This window comes from Ailuropoda melanoleuca, chromosome 12, assembly GCF_002007445.2.
Source record: "Ailuropoda melanoleuca isolate Jingjing chromosome 12, ASM200744v2, whole genome shotgun sequence".
Classification (NCBI taxonomy): Eukaryota; Metazoa; Chordata; class Mammalia; order Carnivora; family Ursidae; genus Ailuropoda; species Ailuropoda melanoleuca.
This window is the reverse complement of record NC_048229.1, coordinates 18,414,588-18,429,828: the sequence shown is the minus strand read 5'-3', so window position 1 is coordinate 18,429,828 and position 15,241 is coordinate 18,414,588. Positions and strand designations below refer to the sequence as shown.

Sequence of the window (15,241 nt, the reverse complement as noted above, 5' to 3'; positions counted from 1 at the left end):
GCATTCGGGGGTGGGGGCCTGGGAGCAGCAATCAGGGTGCAGCAGACACAAGGCCACCACCCGCTCCGCCTCCCCAGGTACCTGAAGCGGGCTCTCCGACTCAGGCCCCCTGGGCCGGGCCCCTCTAGCCTCGGGGGCTGGTCCCCTGGCCCCCTGCCGCCACCTCCACCGCGGGGCCGCTGGACGTGAACTCTGACCTTCCGGAGGTCGTGGCGGGGCACAGTAGGGTTAGGATGGGGCCGGCAGCATCTCACCATTTCGCCGCTCGGAGCTCAGGTCCTCGCCGTGCCTCTGACTGACACATGGTGGGCGGCGCCAGGCACACTCGCCTTTGTTTCTCCTCCTTCCTCCCTTCCCCCCAGACAGGAGCTCCTGCGCTGTCACCACTCCTCGGGCTGGCCGCCTGGTGGCTGGTGGGCCGCTTCCCAGCTTGCTTGGGTCCCGCTGGCTCACGGGGCGCAGTTTAGAGGTCGGGGCTATTGCAAAGACAGGCACTGTCACACCTGCTCGGGAAGCGGCAGGGGCCTGCTGCCCGTGACACAAGCCCCTGCCCTCCGCCCACTCTGCCCCCAGGCTCGGCCACCTGCCCACTCCAGCGAGCTGATGGCAGGAAAAGGACCAGGTGCCTATGAGCCCAAGAAGCACAAGTGGGAATCTGAGCCCCGTGCTCCAGGCGGGCGCCCAGCGTCGCCCTGTCTGCAGCTCGGGCAGCACCTCCCTCGCCAGGACCTGACCCATTTTCCATTCAGGTGATGAAGTAGCATCTGAGGAATGAGAGAGCAGGAAGGCAGGAGAGGCACAGCGGCTGAGACGCGGGACACCGTACCTGCTCCAGCTCTCTCCTTACTGCCCCCCGGGGCCTCAGAGCCTCCCATCCCCGGTACCAACCCCCACAAGGCCTCCTCACCAGATGAGCACACACATGACCTGACCCGAGGGAAAACCAACCACGACTGAAGCCCAAAGCAGCCCCCCCTCCCCATCTTTGCTTTGGACAGCACTTTGGCCCTGCCTGGCCATCTGGGAGGACACGCCCAGCCTCCACAAGGCCCTCACAGATAACAGGGAAGGAGAACAAACATTCCACAGTTGTTGCTGTCTAAGCCCAGGGATCGTCAAGGCCCCACCAGCCTGGCCTCCAACCTCAACAGGCACCTGCCACCATCTTTAGATGCAGAGATGCGGGCCCCAAGCGAAGCTCCCAAGGCAGAGAACTGACCCAGCCTCGGGTCGGTCCCAGGCCAATGCTGAACCCCCACACAGCCAACTGACTGACAGCAGGAGGCCCCACTCAGACGCGGCTCCACCCACACGAGGGTGAAACGTCTGATGCCCTGGCAAAGCCACCTCAGCCAAGGTGAAAATGCTAGCCCCTGGAGAGGCCAATCCCTGGGAGGGCAGCGTGCAGTGGGAGCCAAGATGACTAAGGTCCGAAAGTAAGCGTGGATATCCAGACCAAGTAAGCGGCAAGGCTTGGGAAGCCCTCCAGCAGAGCTCATCTCCCCAGGCCACTCGCCTGAGTGGCAGGACAGCTCACTGTGGGTGAGCCAGGCAGGACAGTGCCCACCACCCGGCCTCACCCAGAAGCAGGTATGGACACAAACCTCTTCCGTCCCAAGGGCCAGGCCCAGGGACCCATGGACATCCCCCACGCAGGCTAAGCCTCCTAACTTTCCCACCCACAACAGTCAGGTCACCTCAACCATACCGCCCATGAACTGAGCACGTACCCTGCCCCTCCATGGCACAGGGCCCCAAACTGGCCCCCTGTCAGCGCTCCAGGGAAACAGGCCCCGAGGGGTGATAGGCAGGGTCCCACACAGGGTTGGTTTCCAACCATTCTTTCCCCTGTTCTAGAAAGCTCGGACTGAGTGCACACCTGGGATTCACAGTGAGGCCTTGTGGGAGAGGATGGGAGCCCCCGTCACCTCTTGCCCGTTTTCCACACTATTCTACCGCATGGGGCAACGACCACTGTGCATGCTGCCAGAAAGGCATTTGCAGGAGCTCCTACACAAGCCTAGCTTGGCCCAAAACCTCCGGTCCTCACAGCAGATTCATGTGTGCGTCTCTCCCATTTCATTCACCCCAGGGCCTCCAGCCCAGGGACTTGGCTAGGCCACACAGCCCACCATGGCCAGGTGGGTCTTCACCCTTTCTCCTGCAGTGCATGGTGTTCAAGGGGGCCAGCCCAAGTTGTTGCTATCATAGAGACTCTAGAAACTGCCCCAAAGGGCGGGCAGGATGTCCTTAGCCCTCAGTCCTGTCTCCATCACCACTCTTACTACCTCTTTGGATATGGGACAGGAACCAGACTGTCAAGCTTCTTCCAAATCACCATGCACGGGCTCCAAAAGGTCCCCAGGGAAGCAGACATGAATTCACTTGACCCCAGGAAACAGGCCTGGCACCCTCTGTCCAACTCAAAGCTACAGGATGGAGGGAAGGGGGTCTCTATGGGTCATTCATTCCTTCCTGCTTCCCAAAGGCTGAGCCACTTCCTAGGCAAACGGGGCTCCTGCCCTCCCCATCTCAGTGCCCCACTTGCCCCCACACCTGCAATGACCCTTGGAGCCCAAGCCAGAGCTTTCTCACTCTCTGGCTTGCTCTCTGGCTCCTGGAGTGGGACTAGAAGCTCAGGCCCTGATGAGGAAACTGCAAGGAGGGTACCCTGAGGCGGGGAAGTACAGACACCTTCCCTCTCTCCCCAGTCTCAAGAACACTCTGTGGAGAAGCGTTGTGAGCCGTGACAAGTAGGAGTTTGAAGCTATCACAAGGCCTAAGGGCTGGCCACAATGAACAGGAAAGCTCAGAGGCTTTGGTAGGGGATGGGGACAAGCCAGTTACCGCAATCCTAGCAGCCCTGCCAGCCCTGAGAGCTGGGAGAGGCCCTGCAAGTCACAGGTGCCCTGTGGCTATCAGTGTCCCCACATGGAAAATGGGAAGGGTCACTCCTGCTCACCCTCTTGAGGCTCAGATCACAGCAGTGACCCTGGGCCAGGACCCTCCTCTGTTCAGAAACACCGCTCCCCACTGCCACCCAAGACCTTGGTGCAGCCTCACTCCCTGGACCCGACTCCAACACCTGCCTCCGTTTCCAAGCCCACACTCTGGGAGGAAGGAGGTTTGCTCCCACTGGCAAGATGGAAGGCACAGGGTAGAGGCAGCAGTTCTGAAAAAGCCCAAACCACGGGGGCAGTGGCCGCCCCCGAGTAGGAGCAATGGCCCAGCAGGACCAGGTAGGGGGTCACCTTTGTCTGGATGTCCTGTTCTGGGGGTTCACACCCGAGCAGTGTTCAACGTCCCCATCTACCCCTCACAGCCTGTGGTGAAGGCAATACTACCCCCTCAGTGGAATGGAACATTCCAACTGAAGTCAGATGAAAGGACCCAGACCAGTTACCGGTTGCTAGAGGTGTGGGGGCAGGGGGACTGCAGGAGACAGTCTCCTGCCTAGTTCCCTTGGACTTTGGTGGATTCAGGTTTGAGTTCTGGCAAAGCCAGGAAGGCAGGGACAGAGTCAGGACTGTCTGCCCCTAACAAGCACTCCCTGAGCACCAAGGGCCTTGCAGCCAGGCACAGGTCCTGCCAGAGACACTGAGAAATCTGCTCTTGCTCCCTGAGCGGAACTCTCACTAGGCGCCAGCGTCACTCCTCCTGAAGCCTCAGCAGAAAGCCTCAGAGTCCCCAAGCCCTAGGTCTACCTGCCTTTCCGAGCCCACTTCCACCCTGGAAGGCAGGGCCGCCTTCCTCCCCCAGCCCACCTGTAGCACGCACAGGCAGCTGTGTCGGGGGGCCACCAACCCTCCCTCCCTGTGTTCCAGGACTAGAAGCAGACAAAACTTCAAGAATAGGGAACAGGGAAGATGGCTTCTGCCCAGGTGAAGCGGGCGAGCCATCTTGGGGAAGCTCTGGGCAAGAGAAGAGGAAGCAAAGACGAGGGCCCAGAGATGCTTCTGTAAAGCCGGGGGCCAGGGAAGGGCGGGGGGAGGGCGGGGAGGTACTCTCCACAGCTCCGGACTTCCTGAAACCTCCCAAAGGAAAGGAACCTTCTCTCGGGGATGGGGCTCTGCGAAGGGCAGCGTGTCACCCCTGTCCGCCCCTCGGCTGAGGGACTGACTGGGAACACCGCCGGTCCCACCCAGGTACAGGGCCGCTTCCCTCCCCGAATGGCGCCGGTCAGACCCCGTGGGCAGCACTGAGGAAACCACCCGGAGCTCTGGGCTCAGGAGGGACACAGAGCCCCAGCCCAGCGTTTCCCCTTTCGGCTGGAGGGCCAGGAGATGCTACCCGACGCGGCGGAAATGAGCTCATCCCGCGCGGCCCGTGACCCGCCATGTGGGGCAGGAGAAGCCCACAGCGGGATGGAGACTGTGGGGTGGGCTCTCCGGCCCAGGGTCCCGCAGTTCTAGGGGGCGACGGGCACCAGGACGCCCGCTCCGGCTCCGGGCGCTCGCTGGCTCACTCACCCGCAGGCGGTCCCGTCCCGCTGGGCTTCAGGCACCGACTCTCAAGGAGGCACCGCTCGGGGGAGGAAGCCTATAGGCGGGCGGGGACTCAGCTCCGGCCACTCAGACCGCCCGGGGCGGGGGCAGAGGCAGAGGGCGGACCGACACGCTCCTCCCCCCGGCCAGGCCCCGCCACCGCGCCCAGCGCCCCTTTAAGGGGAGGGGCTTCCGCCCCGGGACCAGCCCCTCCGGTCACGGGATTTCCCGGCGACACCTCCTGGGCCTGGGGCCCGTCCTCCCTGCCCATCCCCACCCGGGTAGTCCCAGGCCCCTACCCAGGCCTCCACGAGCTGCTGACGTCACCCAGGGCCAGCTTCCTGGGACTGAGCAGAAAGCCACCGCCAGCCACCTTTTCCAGCCCTCGAAGCACACACAAGGCGTCTAAGTCCTGGCTCTTTCCCACACCCATCCTGAAGGTATAGGCTGCCCCTACTCCCACCCCCGCCCCCTTTCCTCCACGCAGACACACCCCTACCAAACAAAACCCCTGAGAAAATCTGGCCTAGACCAAGGAACCAGCCCCAGGAAGCAAGGTCCCCTCTGGCCTCGGACCCTGAAAAATCCGTGCCGGGAATTCATGCAGTGTCCCTCTACCCCACTAGATGGCAGGGCCTAGCCTGGGGGGGGTCAGCACCTTATCCCTTGCCCACCAAGCAATCTCTCCACAAGGGATGGAGAGAGGGAACCAGCTTAACATTTTCTAGGCGAGACAGAGTGTCTGACAGGCACACCAAAGACAGGGAATGGAATTCGGGAGCCGGGATTAGCATCTGGGTAGGTCAGCACCCGCCCCCCCCAGTGGTCAGACTGCCTCAGAAGGCTCAGTCTTCCCACTCTAGGCTACTGATCAAGGGTACAACCCTAGCTTCTTCCGACAACTGAGAATTTGGTTTCTAAAGCAACATTTGGAACAGGAACAAAGAGCCTTTTGGCTTGTAAAGAGATGGACGGCTGGGCCCAGGCAGCCTGGAACAGGACATGGTGCTGTGCAGACACACCTGTCCTCCACATCTCGATCCATCCCAGCAAGTGCTCTGTGAAAAGCTACAGACCTGGGATGCTGCAGTGGGGAGAAGACCAGAAGACAGGGTCCCTCCTCATGGACTTCCGTAATATTGGACACCTACAACGCATAGCAGGAATAGAGCAGCAGGGATGCGCTCCGTAGAGCTCCAGCCCCCTGGGGCTCAGGTTCCAGCACNCCTGGAGAGGCCAATCCCTGGGAGGGCAGCGTGCAGTGGGAGCCAAGATGACTAAGGTCCGAAAGTAAGCGTGGATATCCAGACCAAGTAAGCGGCAAGGCTTGGGAAGCCCTCCAGCAGAGCTCATCTCCCCAGGCCACTCGCCTGAGTGGCAGGACAGCTCACTGTGGGTGAGCCAGGCAGGACAGTGCCCACCACCCGGCCTCACCCAGAAGCAGGTATGGACACAAACCTCTTCCGTCCCAAGGGCCAGGCCCAGGGACCCATGGACATCCCCCACGCAGGCTAAGCCTCCTAACTTTCCCACCCACAACAGTCAGGTCACCTCAACCATACCGCCCATGAACTGAGCACGTACCCTGCCCCTCCATGGCACAGGGCCCCAAACTGGCCCCCTGTCAGCGCTCCAGGGAAACAGGCCCCGAGGGGTGATAGGCAGGGTCCCACACAGGGTTGGTTTCCAACCATTCTTTCCCCTGTTCTAGAAAGCTCGGACTGAGTGCACACCTGGGATTCACAGTGAGGCCTTGTGGGAGAGGATGGGAGCCCCCGTCACCTCTTGCCCGTTTTCCACACTATTCTACCGCATGGGGCAACGACCACTGTGCATGCTGCCAGAAAGGCATTTGCAGGAGCTCCTACACAAGCCTAGCTTGGCCCAAAACCTCCGGTCCTCACAGCAGATTCATGTGTGCGTCTCTCCCATTTCATTCACCCCAGGGCCTCCAGCCCAGGGACTTGGCTAGGCCACACAGCCCACCATGGCCAGGTGGGTCTTCACCCTTTCTCCTGCAGTGCATGGTGTTCAAGGGGGCCAGCCCAAGTTGTTGCTATCATAGAGACTCTAGAAACTGCCCCAAAGGGCGGGCAGGATGTCCTTAGCCCTCAGTCCTGTCTCCATCACCACTCTTACTACCTCTTTGGATATGGGACAGGAACCAGACTGTCAAGCTTCTTCCAAATCACCATGCACGGGCCCCAAAAGGTCCCCAGGGGAGCAGACATGAATTCACTTGACCCCAGGAAACAGGCCTGGCACCCTCTGTCCAACTCAAAGCTACAGGATGGAGGGAAGGGGGTCTCTATGGGTCATTCATTCCTTCCTGCTTCCCAAAGGCTGAGCCACTTCCTAGGCAAACGGGGCTCCTGCCCTCCCCATCTCAGTGCCCCACTTGCCCCCACACCTGCAATGACCCTTGGAGCCCAAGCCAGAGCTTTCTCACTCTCTGGCTTGCTCTCTGGCTCCTGGAGTGGGACTAGAAGCTCAGGCCCTGATGAGGAAACTGCAAGGAGGGTACCCTGAGGCGGGGAAGTACAGACACCTTCCCTCTCTCCCCAGTCTCAAGAACACTCTGTGGAGAAGCGTTGTGAGCCGTGACAAGTAGGAGTTTGAAGCTATCACAAGGCCTAAGGGCTGGCCACAATGAACAGGAAAGCTCAGAGGCTTTGGTAGGGGATGGGGACAAGCCAGTTACCGCAATCCTAGCAGCCCTGCCAGCCCTGAGAGCTGGGAGAGGCCCTGCAAGTCACAGGTGCCCTGTGGCTATCAGTGTCCCCACATGGAAAATGGGAAGGGTCACTCCTGCTCACCCTCTTGAGGCTCAGATCACAGCAGTGACCCTGGGCCAGGACCCTCCTCTGTTCAGAAACACCGCTCCCCACTGCCACCCAAGACCTTGGTGCAGCCTCACTCCCTGGACCCGACTCCAACACCTGCCTCCGTTTCCAAGCCCACACTCTGGGAGGAAGGAGGTTTGCTCCCACTGGCAAGATGGAAGGCACAGGGTAGAGGCAGCAGTTCTGAAAAAGCCCAAACCACGGGGGCAGTGGCCGCCCCCGAGTAGGAGCAATGGCCCAGCAGGACCAGGTAGGGGGTCACCTTTGTCTGGATGTCCTGTTCTGGGGGTTCACACCCGAGCAGTGTTCAACGTCCCCATCTACCCCTCACAGCCTGTGGTGAAGGCAATACTACCCCCTCAGTGGAATGGAACATTCCAACTGAAGTCAGATGAAAGGACCCAGACCAGTTACCGGTTGCTAGAGGTGTGGGGGCAGGGGGACTGCAGGAGACAGTCTCCTGCCTAGTTCCCTTGGACTTTGGTGGATTCAGGTTTGAGTTCTGGCAAAGCCAGGAAGGCAGGGACAGAGTCAGGACTGTCTGCCCCTAACAAGCACTCCCTGAGCACCAAGGGCCTTGCAGCCAGGCACAGGTCCTGCCAGAGACACTGAGAAATCTGCTCTTGCTCCCTGAGCGGAACTCTCACTAGGCGCCAGCGTCACTCCTCCTGAAGCCTCAGCAGAAAGCCTCAGAGTCCCCAAGCCCTAGGTCTACCTGCCTTTCCGAGCCCACTTCCACCCTGGAAGGCAGGGCCGCCTTCCTCCCCCAGCCCACCTGTAGCACGCACAGGCAGCTGTGTCGGGGGGCCACCAACCCTCCCTCCCTGTGTTCCAGGACTAGAAGCAGACAAAACTTCAAGAATAGGGAACAGGGAAGATGGCTTCTGCCCAGGTGAAGCGGGCGAGCCATCTTGGGGAAGCTCTGGGCAAGAGAAGAGGAAGCAAAGACGAGGGCCCAGAGATGCTTCTGTAAAGCCGGGGGCCAGGGAAGGGCGGGGGGAGGGCGGGGAGGTACTCTCCACAGCTCCGGACTTCCTGAAACCTCCCAAAGGAAAGGAACCTTCTCTCGGGGATGGGGCTCTGCGAAGGGCAGCGTGTCACCCCTGTCCGCCCCTCGGCTGAGGGACTGACTGGGAACACCGCCGGTCCCACCCAGGTACAGGGCCGCTTCCCTCCCCGAATGGCGCCGGTCAGACCCCGTGGGCAGCACTGAGGAAACCACCCGGAGCTCTGGGCTCAGGAGGGACACAGAGCCCCAGCCCAGCGTTTCCCCTTTCGGCTGGAGGGCCAGGAGATGCTACCCGACGCGGCGGAAATGAGCTCATCCCGCGCGGCCCGTGACCCGCCATGTGGGGCAGGAGAAGCCCACAGCGGGATGGAGACTGTGGGGTGGGCTCTCCGGCCCAGGGTCCCGCAGTTCTAGGGGGCGACGGGCACCAGGACGCCCGCTCCGGCTCCGGGCGCTCGCTGGCTCACTCACCCGCAGGCGGTCCCGTCCCGCTGGGCTTCAGGCACCGACTCTCAAGGAGGCACCGCTCGGGGGAGGAAGCCTATAGGCGGGCGGGGACTCAGCTCCGGCCACTCAGACCGCCCGGGGCGGGGGCAGAGGCAGAGGGCGGACACCGGACCCGGCGGACCGACACGCTCCTCCCCCCGGCCAGGCCCCGCCACCGCGCCCAGCGCCCCTTTAAGGGGAGGGGCTGCCGCCCCGGGACCAGCCCCTCCGGTCACGGGATTTCCCGGCGACACCTCCTGGGCCTGGGGCCCGTCCTCCCTGCCCATCCCCACCCGGGTAGTCCCAGGCCCCTACCCAGGCCTCCACGAGCTGCTGACGTCACCCAGGGCCAGCTTCCTGGGACTGAGCAGAAAGCCACCTCCAGCCACCTTTTCCAGCCCTCGAAGCACACACAAGGCGTCTAAGTCCTGGCTCTTTCCCACACCCATCCTGAAGGTATAGGCTGCCCCTACTCCCACCCCCGCCCCCTTTCCTCCACGCAGACACACCCCTACCAAACAAAACCCCTGAGAAAATCTGGCCTAGACCAAGGAACCAGCCCCAGGAAGCAAGGTCCCCTCTGGCCTCGGACCCTGAAAAATCCGTGCCGGGAATTCATGCAGTGTCCCTCTACCCCACTAGATGGCAGGGCCTAGCCTGGGGGGGGTCAGCACCTTATCCCTTGCCCACCAAGCAATCTCTCCACAAGGGATGGAGAGAGGGAACCAGCTTAACATTTTCTAGGCGAGACAGAGTGTCTGACAGGCACACCAAAGACAGGGAATGGAATTCGGGAGCCGGGATTAGCATCTGGGTAGGTCAGCACCCGCCCCCCCCAGTGGTCAGACTGCCTCAGAAGGCTCAGTCTTCCCACTCTAGGCTACTGATCAAGGGTACAACCCTAGCTTCTTCCGACAACTGAGAATTTGGTTTCTAAGGCAACATTTGGAACAGGAACAAAGAGCCTTTTGGCTTGTAAAGAGATGGACGGCTGGGCCCAGGCAGCCTGGAACAGGACATGGTGCTGTGCAGACACACCTGTCCTCCACATCTCGATCCATCCCAGCAAGTGCTCTGTGAAAAGCTACAGACCTGGGATGCTGCAGTGGGGAGAAGACCAGAAGACAGGGTCCCTCCTCATGGACTTCCGTAATATTGGACACCTACAACGCATAGCAGGAATAGAGCAGCAGGGATGCGCTCCGTAGAGCTCCAGCCCCCTGGGGCTCAGGTTCCAGCACACGACTGGTGAAAAGCCAACAAGGGCTGCACCTCAAAGTCTCCTAGTCTGGGCCCACAGCGCTCTCTAAGCTCACTGACCCCCCACAGCTCCAAGCAAACACACCGTGAAGATGGGATAAAAAGGCTTTAAAGCACAGGAAGATAACACAGAATTCTGGCAACACCGAATTCCAGAAACAGAAAGATCCTGGAAGACCATTCTGACTTCCCCAAAGCTCCAGACCAGGCCTAGTCCAAGTTACACTCGGGGCAGGAAAACAAAAGCCCGGGTTCTCATTGGCTGAGCAGCGTTTGGAGCACCAATGCTCTCCCTGTAAAATGAGCAACAGAGCCACTCCATACCTACCAGAGTTCCCTTATAACCATACTAAGCCTCTCGGGCAGACTGGTGTTTAGAAAACATGAACCACCCCAAAGGTCTGTCCTGAGATCAGCCTTCTAGCCTGACTTCCACCTCATATGTTTCAGTAAGGAAATGGCTTCTAGGTTCCAGACAATAGTTAAAAATGATTTCTGGGAAAAACAAAAACCCTTCGGTAAGTTTATGTTGCCACCCTGAATGAGGTCCCTTCCCGTCACACTAGGTCCTCCCACCTTGCTGGGACTCCCCTGTGTGAGAGTGCCACCTAGTGCCACTTCAAGGCTCTGCAGGCCCCAGGCTACTTGGCCACCAGCACCTGCGAACAGGGGTCCCAGGTCAGTTAAGCCACTGCAGCTCCCTGCTGAGTGAATTTCATGCACTGCTGTGCTAGGGGATGAAGGTAACAGTGGGGCAGGGGTGGCAGGTGTTGTCTGCTAATTCTCATTCCCTGGGGGCCAGTAGAGGCCTCCTGAGGAAGACCAGTGATGGCTGGTGTCTCACGGCTGGCACAAGAAGCCGTGGGCAAGTTAGCAGCCTCACAAAAGTCTGGCCAAGGAGCCAGGACAAGCACGACGTGCCCTCAAGAGATCTCTTCATCTGAAAGGTTCTCCAAGCCCTGCCAAATTGCCCCCTCAAATCTGCAAATGTTTCTCAGCACTCCCGCACTCCCACCAGCAGCTCCCGGGAAGAGGGGGCCCAGAGGAGGGGTGCTCTGAAGCATGATAAAGGAAACAAAGTGATTTGTGGCAGAACAGCCTAGCAGAAAGCTCCACATGGGGCCCTGAAGATGTCTGAGTCAGCCTCCCTGGACTCCTTCCAGCCCCGGAGCCCAGCTTTGTCCTGTTCTTCATCTTCTTCGGGCAGAGTCCTGGGCTCTTCCACACACTGGCTGCTCAAAGCCTCAGGAGGCAGGTAGTTCCCAAGTGGTGAGTGGTACAGGCACAGAGCTGTCCCTGGGCTGGGGGAGGCAGGGAAGAGGCCAAGGCTGGAGTAGGGGGGCCTGGGGCTGGCCATGCTCTGGCACAGCCTGAGTGACTGGGGGTGGGCTGGGGTGGCTGCAATTCCTCCCAGGTGGGGGCCCTGAAGCCCCTGATAAACCCTCCTGCCCTTGAATGAGCCCAAGATTCTCTGAGGACAGAGCTGGGCTATAAAGTAAACTGTACCTGAGCGGGCAAGGGGGATCTACTTTCCTGCCAACTTGACTGTTTACCCACTTCAACACCCATAGCTCCTCAACACCTATTAGGTAAGAGGTAAAACAGTCTAGGCATACCTCAGAGATATTGCTAAGTTTGGTACCAGCCTACTGCAACACAACAAGTATCACAATAAAGCAAGTCAAATGAATTTTTTTATTTCTCAGCGCATGTAAAAGTTATGTTTAAGTTATACTATATATTAGTATATTAAATACACAATAGCATTATGTCTAAAAAAGCAATGTACCTGGGGCACCTGAATGGCTCAGTTGGTTAAGAGCCTGCCGGCCTTTGGCTCAGGTCATGATTTTGGGGTTTTGGGGTCAAGCCCCATGTCAGGCTCCCTGCTCAGTGGGGAGTCTGCTTCTTCCTCTGCCTCAACACCCCCCCACCCCGGCTCATGCTCTCTTTCTCAAATAAATAAAATCTTTTTAAAAAGGCAATGTACGTAATTTAAAAATATTGCTAAGATGTTAGTCATCATCTGAGCTTTCAGCAAGTCGTAGTCAGTGATCACAGATCACCGTAACAAATATAATAATGAAAACATTTGAAGTATTGAGAGAACTACCAAAGTATGACACAGGGACACAAAGTGAGCAAACACTGTTGGAAAAATGGCACTGACAGACTTCCTGGACACAGGGCTGCCACCAGCCTTCCATTTGTAAAAACGCAATTACCTTTGGAGCACCATAAAGCAAAATGCAATAAAATGAGGTGTGCCTGTATGCACCGACTCTACTCCCTGCCAGCAGGGGATGAGGTTCTTACACATCTACCTTTCTCACTTAACAACCCTATGAGGAAGTTAATAGCAGCCTGTTTATAGAGGAGAAGACTAAAGCTATAGGAATTACATACAGTTGTAAAAAGTCCAGAACATGTTCAATACCGTCCAGGGCCACGGACACCACAGCACAGAGGGGCATGCTGCACGCCGGCCAGCAGGGCTCCGGGCGGGGGGACAGCCACAAGGACACAGGGCAATGTGTGGGCACAGGCTGGTCTGTCCTCATTCCTTTTCACAAACACGAACGCTGCACCATACATTTTTTACGGTTCTAAACTGAGGCTAGAAATAAGAAAGCAGTGCTAATGCAGGGAGTGAGCGTGGATGCGGGCCCAGCTGCTCCTGACAGGCCTATTGTCTACATTGCTGGTCCCTGACTGCCTCAGACCTTGCCAGAAGCCCCCATGGCCAGGCCAAAACTGAACAACAAAACCAAGCTGTTATGCTCGGATACAAACTGAATTATTTAGAGTTGAAGTTTCATAATGACCGCAATGTACTTTCAAATGGTTCAGAGAAAAATTTTAAAAATATATGTATATATACACACAAAGAGATCAAGCAGATACAATAAAACATTAACTGTTCAATCAAGAGGTGTGCATGTGGGTGTAACTCTAGGCTCTCAACTTTTCTACTCTATTCCAAAATGTTCACAATACAAGAGTTGGAAGAGTTTGCTTTAAACCGCAGAAAAGTCTCTAAATTCTGTTACTGGGGAGAAAAACCCAAGTCCACATTCCACATGCAGAGCTTCTCCTGCTCTCAGGTGAGAGAACAGTCAGTCCTGCTCTCGGCTGGCAGCCACAGCAGCTGCTTCACATGGAGCGCCTCAGGACTGAACCACTTATCTGCTGCCCACTCAGCCCGGGTATATTCAGCACCCCCAAGTGCCCGACTCCAGGCTGCAGAGAGCCCTTCGCACCTGGCAGGAGGGCCAGCTTCAATCACGTGGGCCCACCCCTCTCCGTGGAGTTACGTCAGAGGCTGGCAGGAAGAGGGACAGGAGGACTGCTTCCTCCCCAAAGGGCCCACCATGTCCATCAGGCCGATTTTCCCACCACATGCATCTCTGTCCTCAGATCCAGCAGTCAAGGAAGAAAGGACACCTTGGAAACTCTAGAGACGGAGGCTGAGTCTGTCACCAGCTGTCATCCTGCATGGAACTCAAATCACTTATGTCTTCACAGGAAACCCTGAAGTCAGCAGGCTGCACAGCTATGCGCTCCCCACCCCACACCTGACATTCCATGTCACCTGGTAACTTTAGGTTTAGATGCGACACACCTTCCTCCCCCTAGTTAAGAAGGGCCTCTGAAGAAGGTGTTGGTTCCCTTTTTGACAACGAGGACACAAAAACAACATATCTGGAACCACAGCTGCCACACAAACTCAGAACACATGACAGCTCCAGGTGTCAACCACCCTTCTTTCTAAGGCCAAACAGCAGGCCTGGGCAGCCTAATTGAACAGGCACTTTGACCACTAACCCAGAGCTTTTCCAGGACAACATGGGTTCCTAAAAAGAAACTCCTGGAAGCAGCTCTACTCCCGGCACTCGGACTACCTTGGCGCCTACTCAAAGGGCAGGGCGTCTTGGTGGTTTGACAAGGCTGGGAGCCCTGTTTCTGGAGGAGCATGGATTCCTTGTTCCATGCCATTCAGTGTACATGTGAAATTTACAAATACTCTGAGCCAGTATAAACAGAGAACAAATGGGAAAAATGCTGAAGCAGACTTGCATTTAAAGGAAAGCAAGTTATAACTTGAATTAACAGAGGCTAGCTGTTCCCTATTTTTTCCACGGCTCTATACGAAGAGCTACTCCACCCCTCCATCTGCTCAAGTCAGAAATCATGAATCCTTTCCCACCTCTCCCCACCCAATCCTCAGTGCATCCTGTCCACTCTCCCCTTAAAATACACCAGAATCGAGCCCTTCCCCCACCCCCAGCTCCCACTCTGACCAAAGCCACCACCTTCTCTTGCTGGGATACTATCAGATCCTCCCACCAGTCCCCCTGCCTCCGCTCCAGCCTACCCACAATGTATCTCCACAGCAGCCAGAACGACCAAATCAGAACACGGATTACTCAACCCTCACTCAGAGGACAGGACCAGAGTGATGGGGTCCTCCAAGGCTCCCACCTCTCTGCCCTCTGCACCTCCAGCCACGAGGGCACAAGCACACTCTGTCCATCTCAAGATGCTGCCTGGACTGCTCTCCTCTCAGCTGCCCCCGTGGCACACCCTTTTGCTCCTTCAGTCATCATTCAGGTGACTCTGAATGACATACCTTCCTTCCTTCCCTAACCGCCTCAGTCCCAGCCTGGCTCTACCTTAGCCCAGACATCGGTGCCTGTCACCTGTTTAAGCCTTCTCCATGGCATTTCAACCACTGGACATGTCCATGTGTCCATTTGTTTCTTCTACGCCCCCCCCCACTAATAAGGGAAGATCTCTGAGGACAGAAGCTCTGGTTCTACTCCCTAATGGATCCCCAGTATCTCAACAGGGCCTGGCATATAGATGGAACACAAAGATTTGTTGAATGAATGAGTGAATACAAAGGGAATCATGTTCATCTATAACAACTTTTGTTTTGCCAGTACCCAGTGTGGTTCACGTACTCAACAACGCCAACTACAAATGGGTACCATACTTTCAGAAGCCACACACATACTGTAAACCGTGGTAGGCAACCACACCCTTTCACAGAGCAATTCTATACCTAGGCATTCACCCTAATGAAAAAGCCTATGTGCAAAGACGTGCTCTACAACATAATTCACAATGGCGGAATCTACTGGTGCACCACAGTCCAC

At 57.5% G+C, this 15,241-nt stretch overlaps 1 protein-coding gene across 4 annotated transcripts in view; it reads right to left on the bottom strand.

Annotated features, from left to right (window-relative positions):
• PISD (phosphatidylserine decarboxylase) overlaps positions 1-15,241 on the bottom strand; it is a 48,011-nt gene that overhangs the window by 6,140 nt on the left and 26,630 nt on the right. The window contains exons 1-2 of one of the 4 annotated variants that reach the window (XM_011220149.3): positions 4,470-4,730; positions 255-476 (exon numbers count right to left, since the gene is read on the bottom strand). The exons of 2 other annotated variants lie outside the window; for them this stretch is intronic. In XM_011220149.3, the coding sequence (XP_011218451.1) occupies positions 255-304 (50 nt within the window). In that variant the 5' untranslated portion in view covers positions 305-476; positions 4,470-4,730. Of the gene's footprint in view, positions 1-254; positions 477-4,469; positions 4,731-15,241 lie in introns of those variants that run through there. One more of the 4 variants, XM_034639673.1, reaches the window with a different exon arrangement.